At 41.3% G+C, this 16,437-nt stretch overlaps 1 protein-coding gene across 1 annotated transcript in view; it reads right to left on the reverse strand.

Moving 5' to 3' along the window:
* Positions 1–16,437, reverse strand: part of col21a1 (collagen, type XXI, alpha 1) — a 474,425-nt gene that overhangs the window by 145,375 nt on the left and 312,613 nt on the right. The window contains exon 18 of the mRNA XM_087979161.1: positions 13,678–13,731. Within this exon, the coding sequence (XP_087835287.1) occupies positions 13,678–13,731 (54 nt within the window). The remainder of the gene's footprint in view (positions 1–13,677; positions 13,732–16,437) is intronic.

Consider the following 16,437-nt stretch of genomic DNA (forward strand, 5'->3'; position numbering starts at 1 on the left):
AGAAGAGTATAAAGGCAGTAGGAGTATACTTAAGAGAGACATCAGGAGGGCAAAAAGGGGACATGAGATAGCGTTGGCAAACAGAATTAAGGAGAATCCAAAGGATTTTTACAAATATATTAAGGACAAAAGGGTAACGAGGGAGAGAGTAGGGCCTCTCAAAGATCAGCAAAGCGGCCTTTGTGTGGAGCCACAGAAAATGGGGGAGATACTAAATGAATATTTTGCATCAGTATTTACTGTGGAAAAGGATATGGAAGATATAGACTGTAGGGAAATCGATGGTGACATCTTGCAAAATGTCCAGATTATGGAGGAGGAAGTGCTGGATGTCTTGAAACGGTTAAAGGTGGATAAATCCCCAGGACCTGATCAGGTGTACCCGAGAACTCTGTGGGAAGCTAGAGAAGTGATTGCTGGGCCTCTTGCTGAGATATTTGTAGCATCGATAGTCACAGGTGAGGTGCCGGAAGACTGGAGGTTGGCAAATGTGGTGCCACTGTTTAAGAAGGGCGGTAAAGACAAGCCAGGGAACTATAGACCGGTGAGCCTGACCTCAGTGGCGGGTAAGTTGTTGGAGGAAATCCTGAGGGACAGGATGTACATGTATTTGGAAAGGCAAGGACTGATTCGGGATAGTCAACATGGCTTTGTGAATGGGAAATCATGTCTCACAAACTTGATTGAGTTTTTTTAAGAAGAAACAAAGAGGATTGATGAGGGCAGAGCACTAGATGTGATCTATATGGACTTCAGTAAGGCATTCAACAAGGTTCCCCATGGGAGACTGATTAGCAAGATTAGATCTCATGGAATAAAGGGAGAACTAGCCATTTGGATACAGAACTGGCTCAAAGGTAGAAGACAGAGGGTGGTGGTGGAGGGTTGTTTTTCAGACTGGAAGCCTGTGACCAGTGGAGTGCCACAAGGATCGGTGCTGGGTCCTCTACTTTTTGTCATTTACATAAATGATTTGGATGTGAGCATAAGAGGTACAGTTAGTAAGTTTGCAGATGACACCAAAATTGGAGGTGTAGTGGACAGCGAAGAGGGTTACCGCAGATTACCGCAGGATCTGGACCAGATGGGCCAATGGGCTGAGAAGTGGCAGATGGAATTTAATTCAGATAAATGCGGGGTGCTGCATTTTGGGAAAGCAAATCTTAGCACGAGTTATACACTTAATGGTAAGGTCCTAGGGAGTGTTGCTGAACAAAGAGACCTTGGAGTGAAGCTCCATAGCCCCTTGAAAGTGGAGTCGCAGATAGATAGGATAGTGAAGGCAGTGTTTGGTATGCTTTCCTTTATTGGTCAGTGTATTGAGTACAGGAGTTGGGAGGTCATGTTGCAGCTGTACAGGACATTGGTTAGGCCACTGTTGGAATATTGCATGCAATTCTGGTCTCCTTCCTATCGGAAAGATGTTGTGAAACTTGAAAAGGTTCAGAAAAGATTTACAAGGATGTTGCCAGGGTTGGAGGATTTGAGCTATAGGGAGAGGCTGAACAGGCTGGGGCTGTTTTCCCTGGAGCGTTGGAGGCTGAGGGGTGACCTTATAGAGGTTTACAAAATTATGAGGGGCATGCATAGGATAAATAGACAAAAACTTTTCCATGGGATTGGGGAGTCCAGAACTAGAGGGCATAAGTTTAGGGTGAGAGGGGAAAGATATAAAAGAGACCTAAGGGGCAACGTTTTCACGTAGAGGATGGTACATGTATGGAATGAGCTGCCAGAGGATGTGGTGGAGGCTGGTACAATTGCAACATTTAAGAGGCATTTGGATGGGTATATGAATAGGAAGGGTTTGGAGGGATATGGGCCGGGTGCTAGCAGGTGGGACTAGATTGGGTTGGGATATCTGGTCGGCGTGGACAGGTTGGACATCTCTATGACTCTATCTTCTGCCTTGGGACTCGAGAACCACATGGCATCGACTTCGACTTCACCAGTTTTCCCATCTCATTTCAGATCTAATTCTCCAACTCGACTCCACCCTCTTGAACTGTCCTACATGTCCATCTTCGTCTCACCTATCCACTCCACCCTCCCTACCGACCTATCACAATTACCTCCCACCTGCATCCATCTATTGCCTTCCCACCTACCTCCCCCCCAACATCCCACCTGCATATTTATCTCTCAGCCCCCTTCCCCCTCCATATTCCTGATGAAAGGCATATCCCAAAACGTCGACTCGCCTGCTCCTTGTATGATGGCTGATCTGCTGTGCTTTTCCAGCGCCACACTTTTCAACTCTGACTCTCCAGCATCTGCAGTCCTCACATTCTCCCAATTGGCATCTCCCAACTACCCTGCAGAAATTACTTTGATCAGTGGCATCCAAGGCATTGACGGTAGCAGTCTGAGTTTGCACGACAGCATTCTGAACTTTCACTACAACCTCTGATCTTTGATGGAATCCGAAAATAAAAGCTGCGGCAGTAGGCATCAGATACTTTATCAAGGCGGGTTTCATTGATATGTTGGTGCAGGTGCCCACCCACTCCATGATGGGAAGAATGGGCCCCAAGCTCAGTGCAAAGCCCTGTACCATGTGGTCCTGAGACTCTCAATGTTCCTCACATTATATGCAAGCTTTCTACCAACATTTCAAATACACCAAACATACTGTTGTGTACACCCATCAATATTCTTCTGTAGCCTGGTCCTTTGCAATCCCATCTGACTCCTCTGCAGCAAAACTAATGTTTGACCTCATTCTCTGATGAGTGGGCACCAAGCAGTATCCTTTATCCTCATCTGAACTTTTGTGGATCTGCACCCAGAGTCTCACCATATGTGAGTTCCACTACCAATCTTGTTTTTAAAAGTACATTCAGTGTCAATATCTGAGCTGACGGCTATCATTGAAAAATTGAGTGATGGCATTTAGTCATCAGCTCTGTTTTCTTTCTCAATTCTCTGAATGAGGGGAGCGACAATTGAGAGGGTAAAAGTGTTTGCATTAAAAATCTGCAACCTATAAATCAAACAATTGGGAAGAGGCAGAAATGGGAAGAAAGAAGGAAAATAATAATCTGTATTATCGATTCCTCCAGTCACACTAATGGCCATAGTCTCATGCAGTGCCCCTTCTCATGATGGTCAACAATCCTTTCCACAGTGGTTAAAATACATACAAACTCCTGTTGTACTCCTGCTGTCTTCTGTTATTGCCATATGAGGGAATGAAAAGTTTCAAATATTGTCCTGAAATGTGATTGTCTGCTGTTGCTGTGACGTGGAACTGCTGCCAATGTGCATAAGTTGTGAGCTATTGATGCAAAGCTTCAATGTTAAGTGTATATAAAATATATGAAGGGTTGAATACTGATATGCAGGGACTGTCTGCAGGTACATGACAGGGTTAGAGTTATAATTAAATGAGAATTGAGTGAGGCATACACAGCAGTTGGCAGATTGTAATTCTTTACCTCAATAATTTGTTTAAGATTGCTAAACTTCTTTCTGCACTGTTTCCATGACCTTGCAACCACAGACCTGGCATTCAGTTTCAATGTTATTTCTTCCCATTGACTCCTGAAAGTATTCCTGCATCTCCAACCTTGCAGACACAGGATGTCTGTATATTTAGGCTATGCACCAAATTTGGTGTCAGAACATCTTAGTATATGCTCTCTCACATGCAAAACCATTTTTCAATTTTCCAAAACCTAAACTCACTTTCCAAAGGACTCCCTTTTGTGCTTTTCAACCCAAATACACCTCACCTTCAAGAGGTGCAGGCTGCCTTTGAGTGGTTCCCATCACTGGCAACATTAGGTCCTCTGCCAATTCAGCTTGCTAATAAACGGTGTGAGAAACACTATTTTCAATGTAGCTGTCATCTAAAAGAACAAGCAGCATAGATTTAACAGCAAGAATAACCTCTCAGTGTATAAGTCTCTTTAGAATCTTGTATGTTTCAATGAGACCACATCACTTTCTTGCAAACTCCAGAAATAACAGTCAAATTTACTGAGCCTCTCATCATGAGTTAATCTTCTTATCTTAGCAACCAACCTAGTTAATCAATGCCTCCAGTGCAAGTACAGCACACCTTTTAACAGCCAGCAACTATGGGACAAGGAGTGTGCTGAGTAAACAAATATTCTGGTTCTCATAGAGTTATACAATTTAGAAACACACCCTTTGGTCCAACTAGTCCACACCGACATGTTCCCAAACTAAACAAGTCCCACTTGCCTGCATTTGGCCTATAGCTCTCCAAACATTTTCTATACATGTACTTATCCAAATGTCTGTTAAATGTCATAACTGTAACTGCATCCATCACTTCCTCTAGCAGTTCATTCCACACATGAACCACTCTGTGTAAGAAAAGTTGCGCCCATGTCTTTTTTAAAACAATTTCCATCCGTCTTAAAAATATGCTCCCTAGTTTTGAAAACCCCATCCTAGGGAAAAAAAAATTGTTATTCACGTTATGTGCGCCATTCATGATTTTATAAACCTTAATAAAGGTCACCGCTCAACTTCCTATGCTCCAGTGAAAGAAGTCCCAGCCTATCCAGCCTCTCCTTAAAACTCAACCCTCAATTTCTGGCAACATTCTGGTACATCTTTTCTGAACCCTCTCCAGTTTAATAATATCCTTCCTATAGCAAGGTGAACAGAACTGCACTTAGTACTCAAGAAAAGGCCTCACCAATATCCTGTATAACCTCATTATAACGTCCCAACTCCTATGCTCAAAGGTCTGAGCAATGAAGGCAAGTGTGCTAAATGTCTTCTTAACCACCCCTCTACCTGAGACAGATTTACCTGGAAGTAATGGTCAAATCATATTTGATCTTATTAAAATCAGCCTTCTCCTGGTTGAGAACTTGGATTACAAGTCCATCTTGCCCTTTTCCATACAATCTTGAAACTAATGGAGTTAAGCATGCTGTTTGCAAAATGTTCCCCATTGATACTTCAACCACATTCCTGACTTTGATAAATAAAATTAAGTCTAGGACTACCCTGTCTCTTGTGCAGCCATCTACATTACGGCTTAAAAGTTTATCCTGAAGGCATTTTAAGAATTTGGCTTCCTTTACTTCCATGCCAGAAGTGTGTAACTTGGTTGTGTAAATTAAATAGTAGCCAATGATGTGCAGGTATCAGTGTTGGACTGGGGTGCCTAAAGTTAAAAATCACAAAACACCAGGTTATAGTCCAACAGGTTTATTTGCAAGTACTAGCTTTCAGAGCGCTGCTCCTTCATCAGATAGCTGTGGAGCAGGATCATAAGACACAGAATTTATAGCAAAAGGTTGCAGTCTCATACAATTGAAACAATATATTGAACAATCTAGGTTTGTTCAATGTTTTGTTTCAGTTGCATGACACTGTGATCTTTTGCTATAAATTCTGTGTCGTATGATCCTGCTCCACAGCTATCTGATGAAGGAGCAGCACTTCTGTCTGCTGTCCAAATAAACCTGTTGGACTACAAACTGGTGTTGTGTGATTTTTAACTGTGTAAATTAAAGTCATCATTGTTCCAGAGGACCATAGGATTACTGTCTCATCACAGAGAAATGACTAGTGGTCACCACACCTCAGATGAGGGGAGAGGTTGAAAAGGATGAACCTTTGTGGTAACATCAGCCAATGCAGCAACTGAAGCAGTGCTATTCGTGTCATTCTCTGAGGGATAGTTAACTGAATTGGCTGGCTGGTTTATGATGCAGCTTGATGCGAACATTGTGAGTTCAATTCCCCACTAGCTGAGGTTCTCATGAAGGACTCTACTTCTCAATCTCTCCAATTACTTAAAGCATGATGACCCTCAGGTTAAACCACCACTCGTCATCTTTCTTTAATAACAGCAGCCCTATGCTCCCTTGGGACTATGGCGACTTTACCGTGTGTAAATTAATAAATAATTTGTTCAATAAATGAGTATAGACAGATTTCTCAGATGAGAAAGTCCAGTCTCCAAGTCCAGAAGCTTGGAGATTTCATCACCAACATAGACTCTAAGGGAGACCCCTTAGATTGACACAGCAAAGTATCTATTTGATAAGCATAATCTGGGGGAAAGCAGCTAAAAGCTCCACTATTGGAAATCAGTGTTTAATTGCTTCTACCAACCCCTACTACACTATTGATGTTTTCACTTTTTGGCAATGTTTGTCCACCCATTCTGAACTGAGTCAGGTTTTTTGGTACTCTTTATATCTTTACATGCATGTTAGCTTCATTTGTGAATTCAGTTTATAAATGAAAAATTTAAGATAAATTTTCGGGAGGGTGTGGGTGTGTGGTGGGGGTGGGAGAGACAGAGAGAAAGAAAGAGAGATAGAGATGGGGGGGTGCAGAACCTGCTGTGAAACCTGCCGTCCACCTCCCGTGGAACTGTATGCTGCCGATGGTGGTCTAAGTAAATAAAATGCTGTCAAGTGTTAAAAATAGAGCTGGCTACATCCAATTCCATTTTGATTTGATCCCTTCCCTCTCTCCCTACCTTTCCTCTCACCTGCTCTTGTCAAGGTTTGCATATAAACTGGTTATGAACTGGAAACACAAGTGTTTTAGCGGTGGTGAATAATAGATAATAAGTACCACAGATGTTTTAGTTGTGGGGAGAAAAGCCATTCAGTTTTGTGTGAGAGCACTTCTGGGTGTAAAAAAAAGAAGAGAAAAATCAAAAAATACGAAAAGGCAAAAAAAGAAAAAAAGAGTTGACTTCTTTCCAACTTTACTTTAATTCTCTACCTACTATTCCCTTCACCTTTGGTGGTACTTCATTGTTTTTATCAGGCTGTGCATATACATTGATTAATTGAAAACACAAGTAATTTAGTGGTGGTGGATGAAAGGAGAAAAATATTGGGTGTTAGGAAAACAATTCTGTCATGTGGAACTCTATAGAATAAAAAGAGTTGGCTTCTACATGCAAGAAACTGAGGTTCAATTCCCTGGTGTGGAGGACAATTTGTCTTCTAGGCCCAGGGTTCAAGTCCTACCTGCTCAAGAGGATTATAATAACATCTCTGAACAATGTGATTAGAAAATAGGTTAATTTAAGAAAAGGGGGTGATAGGGCTCCCTTGTGGCACAGTTGTAGTGCCCTAATCCGGGATTGGGAGACCCAGGTCTAAATCCCACTTGCTCCAAAGGTGTGTAATAACATCTCAGAACATATTGATTAGAAAGATAGGTTAGTTAAAAACACACAAGTGTTTTAGTGGTGGTGGTTAACAGGTGAAAGGTTACATGCTGGTTTTGTGGTTTTGAGAAAACCATTCTATTGTAAGTGTAAGGAAAAGAAGGAGGAGCAGCCTCCTGATTAGCCTGAGACCACAGGTGGTTAAGAGAGGGTCCTTGCCGTAATCTGCAAGGCTGGTTCCTCAAGATGTGTCCCAGAGATGCAAGGAGCTGAGCATCACTACCCTACACATCAAGCTACACAACATTGGAGGTAACAGGAACAAGACTTGGTGCTCAGTCAGCTTTAAGAGCCCTGATTTGATTTGGAATAAAAACTGGCCAGATCGTGAATGTTACACCCATTCCATCAGAATGTACTCGCAGAAAGAGAGTTTACACAGATTGTCATTTGTGAATACTTTTTGTATGTGTCATTGTAATTAATTGCTAATAAAAATGTAGTTAAAAAACAGCTGGCTTCTTATTTGGTGTCATTGCACTGCCCTTAATGGGTTCTGCATGTGAACTGGAAGTGCAAATACAGGTGCTTTAGCGTTGTTGGATAACAAGTGAAAAGTACCTGGGATGATCTTGTGGTTGGAAAAAAAATGCTGGCTTCTTGGTTTTGCCTGTTATTTGCTGCATTGGTGCAAAGTCACTGGTGGCCTCAGCATGCTGTGGCTCACAACTTTCTCACAGTTGTGACAGTGCATCTCCAAGGTTGGAAGAAGCCATGAGTTTATATACTCATTTCTACAGATGGCAGACCCTTGGATCAGATCACAATGCAACTCTTTGTTGGTGTGGTTCCAAAGACCACTGAAGATTTCTGTGTACTCTGCGCTGGCAAGAAGTTTGAAGTTCTGAGGAAGGTTCACTGGACCCAAAACATTAAACTCTGACTCTTTTCCATAGATGTTGCCAAACCTGCTGAACTTTTCCAGCAATTTCTGTTTTTGTTACAGTCTGATATCACTTAGCTGGTCAACTGGGCAGTGCAATGGCAGATGGAATTTAATCCCCATAATTGTGAGGTAATGCTTTTGGGATGTATAATAAGAATTCACACAATGAATGATAGGTCCCCAGGGAATACTGCGGAACAAAGGGACATTGGTGTGCAAGTCCATTGATCCGTGAAGATGTCAGCACAAGCAGACAGGTTGGTGAAGAAGGCATATGGAATGTTTGCCTTCATTAGCCAAGATATAGAATATGGGTGGCGGGAAGTTTCTTTGCAACCTTATAGAGCATTGGTTAGGCCACAAATGGAATACTGTGTGTGCAGTTCTGGTTGCCACGCCAGCAGAAGGATGTGATTACACTGGTGCAGAGGAGCTTCACCAGAATGTGGACTGGAATTCCTGAAGAAGGGCTTATGCCCGAAACGTCGATTCTCCTGTTCCTTGGATGCTGCCTGACCTGCTGCGCTTTTCCAGCAACACATTTTCAGCTGTGGACTGGAATAGAAACTCTCAGTTATGAGAGCAGACTGGATAGGCTGTTTTATTTTCCCTGGAGAAGAGGAGGCTGAGGGAGGGATCTGACTGAGGTATCCAAAATTATGAGAAGCACAGGTAGATTGTGAGAACCTCTTCCCCATGGCAGATCTGTCTAAGACCAGAGGGCATACATTCATGGTGAGGAGTAAGTGGTTTAGAGTGTATGTGAGGAGATACATATTCACCCAGGAGATGGTTGAAATATGGAATGCACTGCATGATAGGGTGTTGAAGGTAAGCACTCTAGCAAATTTTAAGAAGCATGTGGATGAGTACTTAAAATGCCAGTACATTATAGACTATGGAACAAGTGTAAGTAAATGGGATTAAAGCAATTTGATGTTTGTTGGTCAGCATGGTGGGCCAAAGGACCCATTTCTAAGATGCATCACTCTATGCTTCTATATGTTTCCTTAGATAGTCATCAAGTCATAGAAATGTACAGCATGGAAACAGACCCTTCGGTCCAACTTGTCCATGCCGACCAGATATCCCAACCCAATCTAGTCTCACCTGCCAGCACCTGGCCCATATCCCTCTAAACCCTTCCTATTCATATACCCATCCAGATGCCTCTTAAGTGTTGCAATTGTACTAGCCTCACCACTTCCTCTGGCAGCTCATTCCATACACGTAACACCCTCTGAGTGAAAACGTTGTCTCTTAGGTCTCTTTTATATCTTTCCCCTCTCACCCCAAACCTCTGCCGTCTAGTTCTGGACTTCCCGACCCCAGGGAAAAGACTTTGTCCATTTATCCTATCCATGCCCCTCATGATTTTATAAACTTCTATAAGGTTACCCCTCAGTCTCCGACGCTCTAGGGAAAACAGCCTTAGCCTATTCAACCTCTCCTTATAGCTCAAATCCTCCAACCCTGGCAACATCCTTGTAAATCTTTTCTGAACCCTCTCAAGTTTCACAACATCTTTCCGAAAGGAAGGAGACCAAAATTGCACGCAATATTCCAACAGTGGCCGAACCAATGTCCTGTACAGCCACAACATGACCTCCCAACTCCTGTACTCAATACTCTGACCAATAAAGGAAAGCATATCAAACGTCTTTTTCACTATCCTATCCATCTACGACTCCACTTTCAAGGAGCTATGAACCTGCACTCCAAGGTCTCTTTGTTCAGCAACACTCCCTAGGACCCAGATAAGGGCACTAAAATAGTTCACAGTATTCCAGGTATGCTGTGATTAGTACTTTGTACAGTTTTAGAAAGTCATAGAGTCATAGAGATGTACAGCATGGAAACAGACCCTTCAGTCCAACGTGTCTGCGTGGGTTTCCTCTGGGTGCTCCGGTTTCCTCCCATAATCCAAAGATGTGCAGGTTAGGTGAATTGGTCGTGCTAAATTGCCTATAGTCAGGGGTGAATATGGGGAATGGCTCTGGGTCGGTTACTCTTCGGTGGGTCGGGGTATGGACTTGTTGGGCCGAAGGGCCTGTTTCCATAGTGTAGGGAATCTAATCTAAAAATTGCTGCCCAATTTTTGGTTTAAATTACTTCAATCTTCTAGTTGCTCCCAAAGTTAGTTGGGATTGAGTATAGGTAACCAGCAGAGGCAAAGAAGGTTGAATCGACTCTTGTACTACAAGGCATGTTGCTGTCTGGAAGAGATCATCTTTAGGTAACCAGCTGCAGTGGTATAGGATGTTATTTCACATGCAGATATTGGATGAAATATGAATGAAGCAGGATCCAGCTACTGATAAGTGCACCCACCTCTTGCAGTCCACTGCTTTTTGCACGTGCTGAGAAGTATAACCTATCCGTTCCAAAGAAGATTTAAAAAATTGTGCCCAGCAATTGCCAATGTGATATTTGCTATAGCTGGCATCTTAATGCAGCAGAAATCTTACAGATTTTCAAAACTGTTCTGCAATCTTGAATTATGTGGTGGATGCAGGCAGTAGATTTGTTTCACTTGTGTAAAACATAGTCATCACATGCCTATAAATCACATTCAGTGTAACCATATAAGATCAGTGTTCCATAATTATAAACAAAAATTGAAATTGCTGGAAAAACTCAGCAGGTCTGGCAGCATCTGTGGAGAGAAAAGGGAATTACTTTGGTCATTGGACCCAAGCGTTAATTTCGCTTTCTCTCGACAGATGCTGTCAGACTTGCTGATTCTTTCCGGCAGTTTCTGTTTTTGACTCTGATTTCCAACACCCACAGTTCTTTGGTTTCTTGTTCCATATTATAGTTGTTTTGAAGATTGGATCCCTGAGACCTGGATCCTTTGATTCCTTTTCTGAGGGCATTCAGTTCTCTTCTTCCCATTCTCTCCCAGATATTTATTCTCAATAGTACTCATTGAGTTGCTCATTGAAAACCTGGATGATTCACTAATTACTTTTGCTTAAGTGAGTCACATGGTGTTGATGTTGGGGGCTAAGATATTGCATGCATCCATTTTTGAGCACACAGGTCATGATCTGTCTGTGATGTCTGAATGTTTGTTGAGGCAAGAAGCAAGTAAACCTAGTGCTATCTCCTTATGTGTAGTCATGTACAACCCAGGTTACTGAATGGTTGTCAGTTCACCAGCTGTCTAACAACATGAAAGTCTAACATATAGTGTTTATTTTAAGAGCATCTATTCTGAACAAAAGGAGCCTGCAGTTGCGCTTCAACTGGAGAGAAGGTAAATACAGTTGCAGATGTATTGCTGTAGATCTTAGTCATGAAGGTGAAGAGAGGCATGTTTCCACATCCCTCACAACGCCCCCTGAAAGAAATGGGTTAGGTAGCCAGGGAATTTAATAACCTCATATCAATGGTAAAAGTTAGTTAAACATGTTTGAAGGATATCTCAAACTAACCATACCACCTCTCATGCTACTCAACACACTTCCATTACTCATCTGTCAGCAGTTTCTAGCAATCAAGATGCATGGCTAAAATTCAGATATTTTACCTCACCTTCAGATACTTGTCAAATGTGTCAGGGTCACACCCACCTGGAAATTCAGCAATTCTGACAAAAAGACATGCCAACTCATCCCACTTTTGTTGGAGAAAACACAATGTGGTCACTTCTGTTGGCATAATGAAGCCTCTAATTACATCCCAAATGTGTCACTGGAAGGAAAATTAGGGGATGTTGGATACTCCACCTGCCTGTGCCTGGAAAGTACAATTCAGCTCAACACCACAGCAACTTTTATGACCATTAGTACTATCATCTATGGTCTGGTGTAAAGCTTAAAAATGTGGTGCTGGAAAAGCGCAGCAGGTCAGGCAGCATCAAAGGAGCAGGAGAATCGATGTTTCGGGCATAAGCCCTTCTTCAGGAATGAGGAGGGTGTGCCAAGCAGGCTAAGATAAAAGGTAGGGAGGAGGGACTTGGGGGAGGGGCGTTGGGAATACATAGGTGGAAGGAGGTTAAGGTGAGGGTGATAGGCCGGAGAGGGGGTGGGGGCGGAGAGGTCGGGAGGAAGATTGCAGGTCAAGAAGGCAGTGCTAAGTCTGAGGGTTGGGACTGAGACAAGGTGGGGGGAGGGGAAATGAGAAAGCTGGAGAAATCTGCATTCATCCCTTCTGGTTGGAGGGTTCCTAGATTTTCTGGTGTAAAGCTCCAGATCATGTTGAAAGAGGTGGCACAGTTCTTTGGCACCATTTCTAGTGAGCCCAAGTCACCTCAGGCATTACCTCTAGCTGAGAAAGGGCTATGGAACATGCTATCAGGAAACACTGGCAATATGGAACTTCTTCTCCCACCTCACAGCAAATCTTCCCTTCTGTGCAGCTTCTGATCCACTTGTTGGCTATGATGTAGAGCCAGAAGAATCTTATACTGCTTGCAAATTACCACAGACAACAAAATTCCCTGGCCTGCATAATTTTTGGATAAACTTTCTAACAATTCTCCAATAACAAATCACAGCATTTCCACAAACACATAAATTAATCAAAGGAATCTCACTGCAAGTTGGGATGCCTGTCCCTTTCAACAGAACTACTGGAAGGTTTCTTCTGCAGTTAGATGCTTCCTTAGCCGAGATGATGAACGCAGAAGTTCAGTGGATTTGTGCAGACCAAGTTTCAACAGTGTGTCAAGTCAGCTGGAATGACTGGTTGAAAACACCAATTTGAACAATCTTGCACTCTGACATGGCCAACTAGTGCTTGAACAGCATGGGCCAGCATTGTGGTATCTTGCAGTGCAACTCTACATAAGAAATAAGAACTAGGAGCAGGGGTAGGCTATTTGGCCCTTTGAGCCTATTCCACCATTCAATAAGATCATGGCTGATCTTTTTGTGGCCTCAGCTCCCCCTACTCGATCTCTATTCACGACCTTTTAGTTCTGTGGTTCTATGAAGCATAGATTTGTATCCATGATTTCATCATAGTTGTAATGGAGTGGCAGCAATTCTGAATCTGGATGGTGCCAATTAAGTGCACTAAGTTAATTCAATCTAATAATCCATTTATGTGAAGCCAATTCAGTATACTGTATTTTGATGTACTTGCTTTTGCAACACTAAATTACCTGTGGCTGGATCTTTGGTGTACAGTCAGTTCTTCTATAATGCGATGATTGTGTCCTTGTGAACCCCGTGTTATAGAAAAATCATGCTTTAGAAACAGTGCTTAAAGTGTTGCTGCTGTAATTGCATTACAGCCAACACACATTTTAAAAGTTGGTGTTGTAGAAAAAACATCCCCAATTCATCAGTCATGTTACAGTGAATTTGTGTTGATGAAACGCTCGTTATAACAGAATGACCTGTACTTCCAAAATATGCTTATGCAGCAGGTCTGGACTTTCCTTCATAATTCTTTTGTAGTGTACCATTTTTGGTATGGAAAGATTTTATAATATCTTGTCAAAGTGTAGTATGAATAAAATGAAATTGTGTATAGTAAGATACATAAACAAAATTATTAATTTCTTTCAAATGGCTACTAGTTGATACAAGTATTTTATCTTTCTGACATTTATGTAATTAAAATCCACATTGTACTTATTTATTATAAAGCAACTTACTGCTTTGCCAGGAGGGCCCCGATCTCCTTTCTCCCCAGGAATTCCATCGCTCCCCTGTAATAAATCATGCAAAGAAATTAATTTACATGGTAAATGTTATTTCTATTATTATAACTATGTTCTGCTAAAACAGAAAGCAACTACAATTGAACTGTGCTTGTTCATCTCCCATGTAATTTCAACATCCCCCAGAGCCAGAATTCCTTATAACATCCTGAGCACTAATATTTCATACTTGAATACTTTGGTAAATTGCCGCTCACTCCCTCTAAAGGATTTAATAGCAGGTGGCCCACTGCTAAAACTATTTCTCCACAAAGTATTCAAAGAGTGTAGTCTTAAAGAAGTAATGCATTGTCAGATGTGCAGTCTTTGGAACAAATCTGCCTGCTCAGATGGCTGTAAAAGTCCATTGTACTATTCAAAGAAGAACCGGTGTGTTTTCTTGTTGTCCTGTCCACCATTCAACCTTAAATCCACACCACCGAAAACATATTGACTTTTAGGACATTACTTATTGTGGGGCATTGCTATGCATACACTACATTTTTACACTTCAGAAGGCATTGTGGAGCAGTGTTCTCCAAAAAGGTACAAAAAAAAGATGCAGTTTAAAAGGGAGATACCTGGAAAACTGCGGAACCAAGTAATCTGGACATGACCAGCCACTAAAAGTGTCTATGATTTCTGCAATGTATCATTAATTTGTATACCAGGCAGAGATTCCACTTTCTTAAGAACCTTATGCTCATAAAAGGAAAAGAAGATTACAGCAAAAGTAGAGTTCTATAAGATCTACAGCTCTGCTTGTGAATAGTCTTAACAATAGACAGATTTCTTTCAGCCCAAATGATCTCCTGAAAATATTACTGTAAGGAAAGGTTCTCACCAATGGCCTCAGTCTGTCTTGGGGCTGCACATCTGACCTTGCCAGTAAAGTACTGGAATAAAAAGAGGCCATCGGTGAGAATCTTACCTTACAGTGTTCATGCTAACCTTTCTATTAAATAGTGACAATGGCACCCACATTGAGGAATGGCAGGAAAAGATACCATTGGGCCTTGCACTTGGAATAGGATTGCCAACAGACTCTTGATTAATCATTTGGATAATTACTTACCATCAGTCAGTCTTACTTACAACAGCCAATATTTTATAATAAGTAAATAAAGGTGCCTAATTAAATTTAAATTTAAAAATAATAACTTATTTTCTCCTTGGTTATTGGTGAGGTTCCCTAAAGATTAGTCCTTAACTTTTGGAGACTCCTCTGCAATCGAGAGGGCTGGCAACTATCACTGGAACCCTCCCACATTGAAGGGTCTGAGCATGACAATTAGTAAATTAAAGGAGACCTGAGAAAGTATCTTTCCCTTCCATGAGTCACATGACTCTTCAGATCTGAAGTATGCTGACCGCAGTTTTCCCTGAAGATAATGAGCAGACTCTTCAAAGGGTTTGTTCCATTCCAGAGCTATGATTGCCCATGTAAATGATGCGACATACTAAATCCAGACATGGTTCAATATAGCACACTTTTAGCTTCCTACATCTATCTGTAAAACACAAAATATGATGCAGAAGGGGAGCAAAACCATTTTTTGAAGGTTTCAAACTAAAAAGTACCTTGGACACTAAGCAGTATGCAAAGGGTCCAAAATACTTATAGATTTCTGTCCTCAGAACTGTGAATTTTCTGTATCTGTTGACTTATAGACTGAATACTTCTGTTGTTATCGGTACATATTAATAAAACATATTTTCTGCAATGAAAACTCCATGTAACTTTTGAAAGTTAATTAATTACCTTTCAGATAATGTACTGGTCAAATATTTGCAGGAAATCCTCCATACAGAAAATAATGTTTAAAAAGCAAGATTGTGTACAATGAGCACAAGTCATAAAAATAACTAATAATCACAATTAGTGTACAATCATCTAACAGTGCATTTTTGCTTCACTAGTCCAGAAATACAAGTCACTATAGGTACTGAATATTTTACTTACAATAATACAGGGATATATAGTTGTAATACAATACAACAAAGATATTTTGGGTAACATGTTACATCTTTAAACAATGCAAACGTGATTTAGAAGACTTTGATTAGAGTCATAGAGGTGCACAGCACGGAAACAGACCCTTTGGTCCAACTCATCCATGCTGACCAGATATCCTAACCTAATCTAGTCCCATTTGCCAGCACTTCTCCCATATCCCTCTAAACCGGTCCTATTCATATACTCATCCAATGCCCTTTAAATGTTGTAATTGTACCAGCCTCCACCACTTCCTCTGCAGCTCATTCAATGTGTCTTTTTAAAAAAAAAATCATGGGATGTGGGTGTTGATGGCTCAACCAGCATTTATTGCCCAGAGGGCAGTTAAGAGTCAACCACATTACTGTAGGTCCCAAGTCACATGTAGGCCAGAAAATTTCCTTCTCTAAAGCACATTAGTCAACTAAATGGGTTTTTCTCCAACCTTCAATATTGATTTCACAGTCCGCATTAAATCTTAATTCCAGTTTTTCATTGAATTTAAATTCCACCACCTACCATGGCAGATTCAAACTCAGATCCTCAGAGGATATTAGGTCTCTGGATGAAGAGCCCAACAATAACACCACAAGGCCCTTATCTTCCCTTGTATTCAGCCTTTCTCTTTTGCCATTTATTGTTATGTTTAGAGCATTTTTTAGATAATTGTATTATTTTTCTAAAATATTAACATAGAGTGACTTAATATGAAGATTGCT

The sequence above is a fragment of the Chiloscyllium plagiosum genome, unplaced genomic scaffold (genome assembly GCF_037043375.1).
Source record: "Chiloscyllium plagiosum isolate Xiang-an unplaced genomic scaffold, Cpla_swu_hap1 HiC_scaffold_3, whole genome shotgun sequence".
Classification (NCBI taxonomy): domain Eukaryota; kingdom Metazoa; phylum Chordata; class Chondrichthyes; order Orectolobiformes; family Hemiscylliidae; genus Chiloscyllium; species Chiloscyllium plagiosum.